At 39.1% G+C, this 14,293-nt stretch overlaps 1 protein-coding gene across 1 annotated transcript in view; it reads right to left on the bottom strand.

The window, feature by feature from the left end:
* Nucleotides 1-522: 522 nt before the first annotated feature.
* Nucleotides 523-14,293, bottom strand: part of gbe1b (glucan (1,4-alpha-), branching enzyme 1b) — a 61,258-nt gene continuing 47,487 nt past the window's right edge. Inside the window, exons 15-16 of the mRNA XM_068745238.1 lie at nt 10,047-10,164; nt 523-2,821 (exon numbers count right to left, since the gene is read on the bottom strand). Coding sequence (XP_068601339.1) covers nt 2,762-2,821; nt 10,047-10,164 — 178 coding nt within the window. The 3' untranslated portion in view covers nt 523-2,761. The remainder of the gene's footprint in view (nt 2,822-10,046; nt 10,165-14,293) is intronic.

Raw genomic sequence — 14,293 nt, 5'->3', positions numbered from 1 at the left:
TTGTCCTTTATATTTTTATGAGTAGTACACTTTATTTTCATTATTAATATATATATATATATATATATCATTTTTTTATTATTTTAGTTCATTATTTTCTCACATACTTGTCTACGATGATGTTTTGTTCAGATATAAAAAAGAAAAATATATAGTCTTGTTTGTCAGAGGCACGAGTACTAACATTGGCACGCAATACCAGCAGAATGCATATATTTACCTTGGTCAATAGAAACACGTTGTTCTTTGGGTCGGTGACTGCAATGACAAACTGTCATCACCGCATTCCTTGAGACAATCCAAACACGTCGGTATCGTAACAGAAGTCATTATGTTCTATCGTAAACGGAGATTAATAAAGAATGAGTCCTTATTGCATCAAGTCTAGCATGTGATCGGGAAAATCGCTATCAAAACTGAAGCAAAAAAAACAAACCCTTAATTATTTATATTATCTGACTTATAAAATCATGCAAACAGGAAATAAAATTGAATAAACTTAAAAAACAAAGTGTTTTTGTAATTAGTCTTCATATGCTGGAAATATTGGTTTCATACAACAAACACTCTCATGAAAGTTACTTGTTTAGTTAGTTGCCAAAGAAGTACTTCATGTTTGCATACAGTTGAACTATAACATCAAACGTCTCCTTGCTGGTGATAAACAGCTTCAAAAAAAGTGGGAAATCCAGTGATGGATGTAATCAATTAGCAGAGGTGACAACTGAAAATATCTGAAATTGTGTAGACCCGAACTACTTTTTGCATGAGATAACATTTGACAGAGTAGCTGCTTCATTTTCATAACTGTGCGATAATTCACATCCACATTTTCCTGTGGCTCAACGGTTAATTATTTATTATTAGTAGTAATGAAAGAAATTGTTTCCACAGTTCAGGTGCATCACATGCGGATTTTACTGTTGAGAATAAATGCAGACAGTTATTTTTGGCAGAGATAAAATGGAAGATGTATTGGATCAGATGAGGGATGATTAAAGGCCTCATTTCAGTATTTCAGTCTACAACTTTGTTACTTCACTTGTATGCTGAGTGATCCTCACGACGAAATTCCATGTCGTCAAAGTCTTGGCTAAACGCAGAACGATGGCTCTGCGTATGAATTCGTTTTCCTCACCTGCAGTGGAGGCAGATCAAAACCTTGCACATGCTGTAATACCACTTAAACGGCTGAAAATCTGCACTAATGCTACAGTGTGGCTCAAAGAATTAGTGTCCATGGCAGCAAATCAAGGAAGCGCTTTTATCTGGGGTGGCAAAAATCAGCTCTTGTTTCAATTACGACAACATTAGTAAAATGTACTTAAAATATTTAAAGTGATCCAAACAGCATCTATTCATACGGCAACTAGGTTGTTTTAGGAGGAGGGTGGAAACAAAGGGAACATAAGGACCGGAAATACGACCAATAATTTGCAAAAAAACATACCCTCAAATGATGAAACCTTCTGCATTCAAGGCTATTTTAATGACGTGTTGCCTCAGAGAGACAGTCACCAAAAAAAAAACAGCCATCAGGAATATTCCTCGGTTTCATACACATTTCCATTGATCAATAACCTTTCACACGAGGAAGACGGGATGAGCGTTGCAGCTGTTACTTGAGATGTTCAATCATCAACGGCGTTGAGAAAAAAAGTGGCAAAAGTCAAAGCTAATTGGAAGAGGCACACATCGTTCCCAGCGAATGGCGCTTGTTTCTGTGTTTTTTCTGGAACGTCGGCAATAATCTCAGGGGAATGCTACAGAATGTAATGAACGCGGCGCACACAAATCACAGCATCTTAAGCAATCAGGGGTGCGAGTCAATATGTGGCGGTGCAGTTTCCTCACAAATACACACGCACTAAGCAACAACACAGCTCGCTTTGAACAAATTTAGTTACAAACGTTCACAACACAGACTACTTTAATGTGATTTGTTGTAACTTAAAACTGCACTGCTTCTCCCAAAGAGAGAAAGAAATATGGCGAGGGCATCATGCAACACAATGTGAGCAATCAAAATGAGATCGTACCAATTTGTGTTTGCTGCAAATAACTGTCAACATTTATGACACTACAACATGACTGATTGTGGTACCCACTAAAAGTATAATTCTAAGCATCCTATTACTGTGTGCAAATTACAATATTTTTATAGGTACAACGCCCCACAATGTAAATTAACAAAGATGGATAACTTGTCTTAAATACCTGGGTGTTTTGATGAACAAGTATTGATAACTTTCTTAATCTTCCAAGTCTTTGACACAATACGGTTACGTGTTTTAAACAATAACACACAAATCAAGTGAACTGTTTGCAAAAATATTAATCATTCTAAAATATTCTCATTCTCTCCCTCGCTTTAATTATGTTCCTTCTGCCACAGTCTCCGGTCATATGTTTCAGATGACATGCCAAATTCAACAGAGCCTATAAATGGCTGCTGGCTAGCAGAGGACAGACTCGGCAGGGTTTTGGGTTTCAGCATCTAGCTGCTGGTTGGGTTGGACTCTTCCCAAATGGAGCAATCTGTAGTAAATGGGGTTACACAGAATCGAAGGTTGCAGATGGTGTTAGAAAGCACACAAGCTAAAAACGCCCCCCCCGACCTCCATTTAGTAAAAGACTTGAATGCACAAAGTTGACTCGGATGCTGTGCAAGGTTGACAATTTCAGATGAAGGTGATTGCTAACACTTTGTTTGACGCTGGAATCCATTCTTGATCCTGGTCTCTCTGGAGACAATGGCCCTCTAATAACAGTCTGTCTCCTCATTGGCCAAGACAATGGCTGTTCTGCAAGGGATGTAGACCTGAGGGAAGAAGGCAAAGAGAGACAGAGGAAGAAAAATGAGATGACAATTGAAGATTAAATGCCATTAGCCAGATCACCGATGTTGAAAACTCTGGAATCTCTGAGTTTAAGCTTTTTTTTTTTTAGCAGTCAATGGAGGCAATTGGTGGTCCCTTGATGTGATTACTTCTCACAATCACAGCAGACATCTGGCTAAATGAAGAGGAGGAGGAGGGAAATGGCAAAGACCTCCGACAGAGGATGAGGTGTGTACCTAGAGAGAAATTCAGATCAGAGTGGAAAAACAACTCCTCGCTGAAGAGAGGACACAAACGCCACAGGCTTGATCAAAAAGGCCCATCATGGTCGGGGAGTGTAATCAAATTGAGACAGATTGTCCGCTTAAGTGAGAACTCTGGGTGGCACTGGAGTCGGTAGGTTTGTGGAAGGAGAATCACAGCTGCAGATTAACATTGCATTCAAAGCTTCTTCCGAAATCATCAAAAATGGATGGGATTTTTTTTTTCTTAAATCCTATTCTGGAATCTCCAATCAATGCTACAACTGCATGTTTCATTATCTCTGTGTGTTCATTGTGCATCAACCGTGCATTTGGGATTCTGTGAAAATACACTCTGCTAGTAGGCATAAAATGAGCCGAAAGAATCTCCCGAGTGCGAGTGGCTACAGAAAAACATGTCAGCAAAATCATAATAAATGCCTGGAAATGTCAGATTCCTTATATATAATATGTGCTGCAAAGATACTGTATCTTCAAGAGGGTGAGAGTTTGTGGTGGTATAGCTAATAAAGTCTTCTGATCTGGTTTTTTTGATATTTCACAGTGTCGTTTGGAGGCAAGGAGTTTTTGTGCACCATTAGTCATTTCGGATTTATGCCAAAGGAAAAGCGCAGCAGATATAAATGCTGTATTTCCCAAACAGGAAACGGAAAAAAGAGAACAGAGCTGTAAACAATTCAATCACCCCCTGAACTCTTCAAGCCACCCCTCGGCGTCAGTGGATCTGAGCTCGCTGTGGATGTGTTTCTTTGGCAACAGTTTGCCATCAAGGGAGTCGAGCAGCCCAGCGCTGATACACTGACAAAGACATTGGTGACTAATTAAACAGTCACAGTGGGAGAGTGTCCACGCAGAAGCAGTCCCAGAGAGAATTAACCGCTGCTCCTGTTCAGACAAAAGCTACCGCTGTGTCTATCCTGGGATATGTCAACAGCCTTTATTTCAACCATATAGATACAGTAGCTATCAAATCACCGACCTCTGCTCACCGACAAATCGGTGAGCAGAGATCAGCAAAAAGTCCCAAGTGTTCGCACAGCAACGGCAGGAAGACTAATAACTGTATTACTACTATTATTATCAATTAGATGTCCTCAAGTACCCATTTAAACTCATAATTCAGACCACACCCATAAAATGGATGGCAGCAACACTTCGATAAGCAATGATAAGTTGAGCTACAGCAAAATAACCCATGGAAACAGAGCCATGGTATTTCCTCTTCATCACCCACAGTCTCCTGCTGCCCAAGGCGGTTCATCTCCCAGGGGCCGTCTTTGTTTCATCTTGGATCATGGATGTGATGCTTACTAATCCTCGCTCTCTACATAAACACCCATCCGGTTACACCAGTATTGAGTTTGCACAAAAAAAAAATAGAAATTGCATTGCAAACGCCCAAAGAACACCCAGCGAACAAAAAAAACTGTCATATTGCAGAGCGCATATAAAAGTTGCATTGCACAACCAAGTGCAGTCAGTTGATGTAGCTCTCTTACTTTACGATAAGCTTTCTAAGGTCGCTTAGGCTGGACCGGCCTTGTTTGGCATCTAGCATATGCATATACGCTATACATTTAGACAACAAGTGGCAATAGTGACTTAGTGTGAGCAAATCATGTTCTTTAAAAATGCTGTGTCAGTGATATCATAAAATACAGACATGGAGAACATCTTCTCGCTAGGAGTCTAGCTCAGCTAGCAATACATTGTTTTATCTGTCCAGTGTCACTTATATAGTGACCAACAGTGAGCTCAATCACATGGATTAATGACATTCACCTGATCAATATCACCACTGGGCTTGTGAAGGACTGCAATGCTTCACAAGCCCAAAACAACTATTCCTAAAACACAGATGCTTCACACACACCTTCAACACAGTGTGTATAAATCACCAGAGTTTCAAGGTGGGCAACCAACATCGGTGTCACCAATCCATTTTCTCTGGTATGGTTTGAAATAATGGAAAAATATAAATGTTTTTAGAAGGACATTACAATGCCATAGATATAAAATGTCATCATTAAATCATCCTTAGCCATTTCTGTGAAATAATGTCACAAATTAAATGTGGGGAAATTCTAGAGTTATGGTTGGAAAACATATTTCGCAAGGTCACACGGATGTCTCGCTGACAAATTCTTATCAATTCATCCTTGGGTGCAAGACATTTTTATGAAAGGATTTTCACAAGGCACTCTTGAGTTATCATGCTGACGAGTACGGGACAGACAGATGAATGGATGGACAGTCGATTTAAAAGAAATGATGATTCCAGCCATGAGAAGAATCCATAAAAAAATGTAGAAGCGGAGCCTGTATGCCATGCTTCAACTAGAATTACTTTAATTTAAGGCACATGCTGCATCGTAACGAAAAGTCGGGTTGCAAATACAGGGGGTTCCCTGTCGTACTGACTCTGATCAGTGATGAAGAGTACAAATGCAGCGATGAAGAACTGATGTGAAGCTTGACAGGAATATATCATCTCCTGACGAGAACACAGTCCGACTTTTCTGCACTTTAAGTCTCCAGACATGCCTCTGCTCTGCTTCATTATTCACTTAACATAGATAAGTTGTCTTTAAGCGCTTTGGTACATGCAGGTTGTACTTTAGGCAGCCAAAGAATATGATTCAGACAAATCACAAATCTCACTTGAATGGCTAACGGAGTCAAAACTCAATTAAATGATAAAATCTTTTCTCTTTGCAGCCTTGGTCTTGTTATTTTTTTAAAACTTCGGCCATCATTCTTATTGGTTTTGTGGGTTATTTACTCATTTTCTGAAACTCAATTTCTCTGCTTGCATATTAATTTACTGAATATTGTGTTGACATAGCTACTGGGAATAATAACCAGATCGCAATTTTCCCTCAAGTATCGACTTTGATTATGATCAACTTAATTAAAGCGCTTACCCCACAAACATTTCTAGCAAAAAATATTTTATGAAGTTAACAACAAGATCAGTATGTGGCCCTGTTTACAGGATTAACACCACTAAATTTAAAATGGGACGGTGTTTTTTTTTATTAATAAACCTTTGTCGCAGGTGTTTTTTAATGAAAATGTGTATTTTGATCATCTTCCCAAGCCCTCACTCGCATTGCTTCTTCATTTCTCTCAAAACAAACATTCTCCTTGATGCTTGCAATGGTTTTTGAAGTGCCTAATTGTTCATCAGTGTTTCTTAGTGCTATATCTGTGCAATTATAGTGCTCACTTTAAAAGTAACAAATGGCTACAAATATTTTCTCTTGGGAGATTGAAGTTCCAGTCTGCTAAATGAATGAAGTGTGATCGTTCAATAGCAGTAGTCCTCGCACTTAAGAGGTGAGATTTTCATTTAATGCTCTGCTGAGTATATCAATCTGTCAGTTCACTCAGATGAAGGCTTACCTGCAACATGCTTTGTGTGCATAAAAATAATGCTTTCTCCTCCTTTTCACAAAATTCCATGGCTCCATGTCTGTCGAAACATTCACTCTCTTCAAATTACCAGGGCAAAAAAATAAATAAAATACAAAAAAGCAATGAACCCAAGCACTGAGGCTCCTGCTATCACCAAAAGACTCTACTTAGAAAAAAGAAAGACTGTAACATCAAAAACATAAAAAAAACCCCTTCAGCAGGTAGGGAGTCGATCCTTCCACCATCAGTAATAAATGTGTGCTGTTTATTAACAGTGGACTAAAGTGATTCAAATATGGATGTAGCTGCATTGAAACTAGAAATCCTTTCTACTCATTCTTAACTCACACTGTAAGTTTGCAATAAGTAATGGATCAAGTTTAATCTCTGTTCAATATATGAGTTAAACATAAAAACTTTGGAAGTGAGACATTTATATGAATGATGGCAGCTCTGACTCCAGCGATTACCGGTGTGTGCCAGGGTTGATAGAGCCGCATCAGACACAGTTAATGATTCATAAGGTTGATTTGAAGCAGTATTTCATTAAGTTACGTTTTGCCTGTCAAACCTTTTCATTGGCTGCTCTGACAATCTTCATTTTTCTGACTACTGAGCTCCGGCAACTCCTGAGTCGGAAAATGTGTTTTGTAGAAAAAATACAATTGATTTGATTTGTGTGAAAACACAAACTATTTGTGCTTTTTTTTTTTTAATGTAATGTTGCTGATGTAAATTGTTGATAACACAATGAACAATGACATGATAAATATCGTCCCCAACAGACCCCAGAATTTTAGCATGTTAATAACAACTAGTCACTCATATGTATTTTTATTACAATTAAGACTAATACAATTCTAGGCACGGAAATATCCCGAACCAGTGACGGAAGGGAATAATTTGTATGACCAAGTTTGAATTGATGCTTTCAATGGGTAAAAAAAAAACCTCCACACAACATAATTAACTATTTCAATTGCGGGATTAATACCATTTTAACAACAGAGCTGGTGTGTAGACATGTGCAACATACATAGCACTGCACGCAATCTGAGCAGCAGCAGCTTCTTTTAGTCATACCGTTAGCTTGTTCACAGAAGCGAGGCGTGTTTCCATCCTCTTTTTGCAAAGGAGAATAACGCATGGATGTAGGAGACACACGACACCGGTCCAGCACCACATTTGTAAACATAAGGCATTAGACTCACAGCCACAGCCTCCCGAGCCACTAGGGCCCATTCTAGAATCTGCGGGCTTTGTCCAATTATATGCATTCTCAGCCTGAGTGATGCATTCATATGGGATGTGAGAGTTTATTATCGCCCGGTAATGAGGAAGCTGGAGGAGCGCCGGACCCATTAAAAAAACCAGCCTGGAGAAGTTGGTGCCAACTTTTAAAGCAACAGTTGTGAAATAAAACATGGATGGCGTGGGCACCTTTAGCAGCCCCCGCAGAGGCACTTCGCTGATTATTCATGTCAAAACCAGGTAGGTGTGAGCAGGCGGAGGAGGAGAAGCAGCATTTACATGCAAGACTACAGTCTCAGAGTGCAATCTCTACAGGCAATCTTATAAAAAAAAGAAAGAGCTGCAGTATGTGCCAAATGGTTCACACCCTGCCTCCTCCCGCTCGCTTTCATTCCCCAATAAACCATGATGGCGCCGACATTAGGGGATGACTTGATTAATAAGGGTTCGAAAAGATTTAAGAGAATGTAGAATTTGAGTCCTTAAGTGATGCAACTGAAGTTAATACGATGGAGAATCACTCACTGCATGCAAGAGGAAGAGGATTTTTAAGTGGGGGTTAAATAATGTCGAGATGATAAGCCAAACAGCAGCGTGAGCTTTGCCAAATACGTCTTTGAGCCGCACAAGCGCAGCGTGCGACTCTTGATACAGAGTAATATCTTATATCCATAAACTGCATCACGAGTATTGATCCGAAGAGGTTAAAGATGAGTTCAGGCAAACAAACATCTCATCGGGTGGCAATGCTGGTGTTAACCAAAATAGCTCAGGAGTACTGCCTCGAGGTTTTTATTATTAAGCAAGCTCAAAAAACAAAGACCGACTAGGATGACTGTGCAGACCAATTCACCGACATCACTGTCCTCACGCATTAATGGGATTAATTAACATAAGATGCAATAAAGAGTTACAGCCGGAGTGCTGATCCTCACTAATTCATCCCTGACCTTATTCATAAACATCTTATTGCCTTTCAGCATTTTAACAGGAAAAAAAAAAACATACATCAAGAGAAAAACAGGCAAAAAAGAGGGCTCCTCGAGCACCCGGCTTAAAATGCATATCAGCGTTTCTTTCTATTTCAAGGACCATCTTAGTTCATACTTTTAGCCTAAAGCATTCGCCATGATGGAAGCCCAGTAGTTTGTTCTCCCCAATATTTCTCTCCCATCTGTGATGGAGTTTAAGATGCGTTCACATGAAAAGGTAAGTTCCACCAGCATGAATAATGCACATTGTTTGCCAGAGAATCTGAAAGCTCTGTAGATTTCAGATTCACACAACACCGCCATGGCTCCGGGATAACTCCTAGCCTGAGCAGTGCAAAATGCAAAGAAGTCAAATATGATATTCACAAACGGAGCCTAACGTGAAGAAAGCACAAACAATAAACACGAACCCCTGATAGGCAGATTGCATCTTTGTTGAATGCAGTCACATTTCATCATTTTCACACGCATTCTGCATGCATGCTGATGATATTAATAAGGAAGATAATAAATTATACAGCAGTAGTTAACTTGAGCAGCCCAGACCAGGGATATGGTGGCTTTTTGCCCACTTAAACCTCATTTGAGTGGCACTTAAAGGGTGTTCTCACTACAAACTGACTTTGGGATAAGGAAATCAGGAATTCATTTAAAAACATAAAAAAAACCTAGAAAATACTGAAATAATTTGGCAGTTCTGTCAGACAGGGAAGGTTGTCACCCAAAAATAAGTAACACAAATATATTTCCAAAGATCAGCTAAAGAGGGATCTGAGACCAAAGGCAGCTACTAAAATCTAATATTTTTGGTACAGAAAGATTTAGAGACTACAAGAGATGTTGAGTTTATTCGTCAAGGGTAAAATCAATTTAGAGACAGCAAAGAAAGGGAAAAATGCTTTCCGCAAAGGTGTAAACTTCCATTTTCGGAGGTATTCGTAAAAACAAGCCTAAAAAACATCTCATCACCAGTCACAGGTGCTTTTGACGTTTTGCAACTATGAGCATCTCCCTCCATTATGTATTTACACTTCACAGTGGTGACAATTGCATCTATCAACAGCACACTCAAACTTCATTTGGCATGCGTGCTGATATTTCTGAGTGCTCTTACATTTTTGGAATTGGTATGCAAAGTGGGATGCTGATACGGCACAGGCTATTTCAAAAGTTACTCATGGAGAATGGGCTCAGCTAAAATGGCCTCGGAGTGCTCTTCAGATTTGGGACTACCTGACGTTCAAACAAAAGATGACCTATGATGTGCGAAAGTAAATATTTACCTGCATGGAGTTGGGGCGGCCGTTGAAAGGCTGGCGCTCTGTGAAGAACTCTGTGCTGTGGTCCAGTCGTCCATGACCCCCATACAGAGTCTCATCTGAGTCCAGTTTGATCTTGTATCTGACAAAGATTGAGGTTAAGGCAACAGCAATGGGAGCGATTAGGGGATACAAGACATATGAAGGACAAGAGAAGGCTTTATCACCAGAGCTTTCGCTGTGTGGACTTGGTTTAGTAAGTGCTATGCTAGTTTATATTCATTGAAATCCTCACGTCTATCAGCATTCATCTTCCATTCACAGTGTCTCAAAGTGACGATACGGAGCTCTAGCAGACAAGGAGAACACTGCCTGAAAGGAACATGAACACGAAAGTGATCGCTATAGTTCAACTACCCAGTCCTCCGCTTTAATTTACCCAATTGACTGCATAAATACAGTATTTAACCAAAGAGACGATCTAAGTGAGTGACAACTACACAGAAATACAGTGGGTGTCTTGCATAGATGATCTTTTTTGTCTATATATTGTCTGATATATTTGTTCTTTCACAAAGCAATGAGAAGAAAACAGGAAAATCCCACGTGGCATTCAAGAAACATGAGCTGACAGCAAAGTCTCTTCTTTCCCACCCAAGTATATGAATAAATTGCGTTTGATCTTAAATCGGATATGCATACCACTTTTTTCTTCTTGTGGCTACCATTGGGAAAGACCTCAATAATGCCTTTTAACGGTAGCACACTTCTGTGATTTGTGGAAACTGTGAAGCCACTGACAAATGACATGTAACATTATGCACAAACAAAATAAACGAAAGAAAAAGGAGAGGAAATGCCGCATTTAACAAACAAATAAAAAAACTTTATCGATTAAAGTTTTGTTTGGGTAAATGTTAGTTTTTATTTCCACAAATGTTCATGTACAGTAGAGACACCATTTAGGTTTGACACTTGCACATATACTGTGAGTTGAAAATAGCATCTATAGAACAAGGTTGGTTAATACTTTGCTATTTAAGATTCTTCATCAGATGCTCATTGTCAAGAAGGTAAATGAAGAAAATCCAAAAACTCAGTTATAAGACAATGAGGGCCTGACAGGAAATCACTGCACGGAGACACTTAACACTCAAACAAATGCAACCTCCTTTGATCACATGTGTGTGTGTGTGTGTGTGTGTGTGTGTGTATGAGAGTGTGTTTTGCACCATCTCCGCTGTGATTCTGAAGAAGGATGCTCAGACACTGAGGACCTGATGGATGGCAGCTTCGATAATAAGGTAACCGCAGCATAATGAAATGTGCATTCCTGAAGAGGAATCCAACATTGACTGAAATATGGTAATGGTGAATATGTCTTAGCATCTATTCAGCTTATTTTCCCACCATCGTGTGGGATCAGACTGATTACATGATGAATTGCACCCTTCAGCAGGGGTAAATTGAGACTGATACCGAAATCATTAGGAGCTCCAAAAGTGTCTAAAACTAATTTAGTATGTGGACTCAAAAGAAAACTTTACATCCATTATTAAATTGCGTGATATATTCTGGTCCCAATGTTGTTGCTACAAGAATAAAAAAAACCGAGAACGATAATAAATGCGAGAAAGTACACTCTGATGACATGAATCTACATACTGTCTATGCAGCATACACATTTTAGAATATGAACAGTTCTCCCCAGACAAATTTAAGCCTTGCTGGACAGTCAGAAAAGAGAAGTATAGACTACATATATATCAGGATGCGCATGTAAATTTCCTGAAACACATGCACATCACACTATTTCCACTCGGAGGGACAGGAGCAGCACTGTCAGAATAGACATGCACGCTAATTGGCTGGCTGAATAATCATCTTAACTTCCCACAGGCAATATTCTGGTGTGTGATCTTCAAACATTGCCTCATTCTGCCCCAGAGTTTGGGAAATTATGCTTTTGCTGCATACTTGTCTGCTTTGATAGTGATGATTAAAAAGAAATGCAGCTCTTTGCATTGTTTGTGGTGTTGGGAAAATCTCCTCCCCCACACGTCCGCTGGTGTTTTATCGACAGAACAAACTCCTTCAGTGATGGCTTTACAATAAGCATCACAAGAACACAGAGCTATTTTATAATGTTGCTGGAAAAGAGATGGTCATATGCAATCTCAAAGGTTATTCCCCCTAATGCAAACAATTAAAACATAAAATAAGCAATACTCAGAGTGCATATGTGGCTAAATTGAAATTTGTTTGCTCTGCATTCCAAGTGTTGCTGATCGCACGTGTACTTTATGTGCACATGCTTGTCTCGCAGAGGGCGCTAGAAATGAGGCATTGCTTCAATAATTCAGCAAGCTGCTCTGGCACAGGTATGTTTGTTGGAGGTTTGAGTGATTACTTCTTTGTTAGTGGCAATAGATGTCTGCCACAAGTGGCTGGAGTTCAATTGTAAAGTATTAAAATCAATAAAGCCTTTGAGAATAAAGGGAAAGATATATATATATATATATATATATATATATATATATAAAGAAAAATCTATTTGGTCCAATGAGCAGAAAGAAAATAAGACACTCCAAAGCTTGGTGATATAATCACCGATGAACTGAAAACAATCTGGCCATGTCCATGATTGCAGACAAAAACACCACTTTGTTTCTCCACCAGCTTTATGAAAGAAATTCCACCTTAGCAAGGAAGAACAAGAGCGGAGCGCCGCATGCGTGAACATCTGAAGGATGGAGAAAGGCCTTATAAACATTCTAATGGCAGATAACGGGGTTTTTCCAATTCCTAACCCAATTGGACTTAGGAAATGGACCCAGAATTGGTCCAGCAAACATCAGCTGATAAAAACTTTAAATCATTAAGGAAACTAAATTCAATATTAATTTTTTTTTAATCGGTTGAGTTGCTTCATTGCTACAAGAGTGGGGACATCCAGACTGTCTCATGATTTAATAATGTGTTTTTTGGTAACCAGAATTCTATAAACATAAGATTACCATGCCATTATTTTGAAACATATCATTATATATATATAATGTTCATATCCTGCAGTACTGGTGAACTCACTGTCAGTAGTGAAAAGAAATTACCACCTATTCAAAAATTACAAAAATAAAATTACTACAGATTATTACTTCTTGGATCAACGCTAACCAAATGCACTTATTATAGTTTTATTTTCTATTACAAACAAATAAATTGTTCAACATTTCTGTAAGTGTATTTTCTTTTCCCCATAATTAGCCCCAGTTGTCTTATGGAAAGGACTTAATTCTTAACGTCTTACTTGATAAACAGCACACGGTTTGTGGAGTGTGTGCTGCTGTTCCATCTTAGGAAAAAGCAGAGATGGAAATCTTTTGTCGATTATACATGTTAAATAGGGGGGCTTTGGTGTGTGTGTTTTATGCCATTAGGTTTGTGGTGTACTGCCATACATTATTTACCCGTTAATTGCAAAATGTGTGATTATCTGACTGCTGCTTCTGCTACGCTAGTGACATCCCACATTCCTAGATAAGGAATTGCTTTGCTGAGGATAATGTTTCCATAAATGAGAGTTGATGGCTAAAATTATAGAAGATCCAAAATTGTATTCAATGCATGAGATAAATGCAGCATCTACTTGTCAACATCAAGCCTGTCGGGTGATGATGATGATGTCTGGGAATGATATCTGTTAGACGTGAAAAGTAATGCCGGTTTGTTTGTTCGATCCATTCCGACGTATCCCAACGCACTGCAAAAAAAAGAAAAAAGAAATCTAATGCGGTAAATTCCAGGCAATATCAGCATAAATTATTGCAACCTACAATTGTGTGTATTTATTATCTAAATAATTCACCTCCTGTTGAATTATTCAAAAAAATACCGTTCAAGGAGGGGCTCAGACAGAAAGGGAGAATGATGACCTGACACAATCTCAACCGAGTATTGGCACAGTGTAAATCAAAGACCAATCTACCCTGACAGGTGCAGCTTTCATGGGGGGATACAACTGGGATTTCAAATACTCCAACCAGCCAGATAAAGCCCTGTGCCTGAGGAATGTGTCCACCACAAGCATGAGAGAGGGAGAGAGGGAGAGAGAGAAAGAGAACACTGATGGTTTGAGTACTGCTTGTCGAAAAGCTGACGTTGACTGCATTTTAATGGCCAGCACTTCCAGAGAGGTGATTTGCTTCAGTATCTCCTCTTCCTCGTGGCAGGGGTAAAAAATAAAACATACTCAAAAGGGGAAAATTGGAAGA

Source organism: Brachionichthys hirsutus, chromosome 11, assembly GCF_040956055.1.
Source record: "Brachionichthys hirsutus isolate HB-005 chromosome 11, CSIRO-AGI_Bhir_v1, whole genome shotgun sequence".
In the NCBI taxonomy this organism is placed as follows: Eukaryota; Metazoa; Chordata; class Actinopteri; order Lophiiformes; family Brachionichthyidae; genus Brachionichthys; species Brachionichthys hirsutus.
This window is presented reverse-complemented; position numbering and strand designations above follow the sequence as displayed.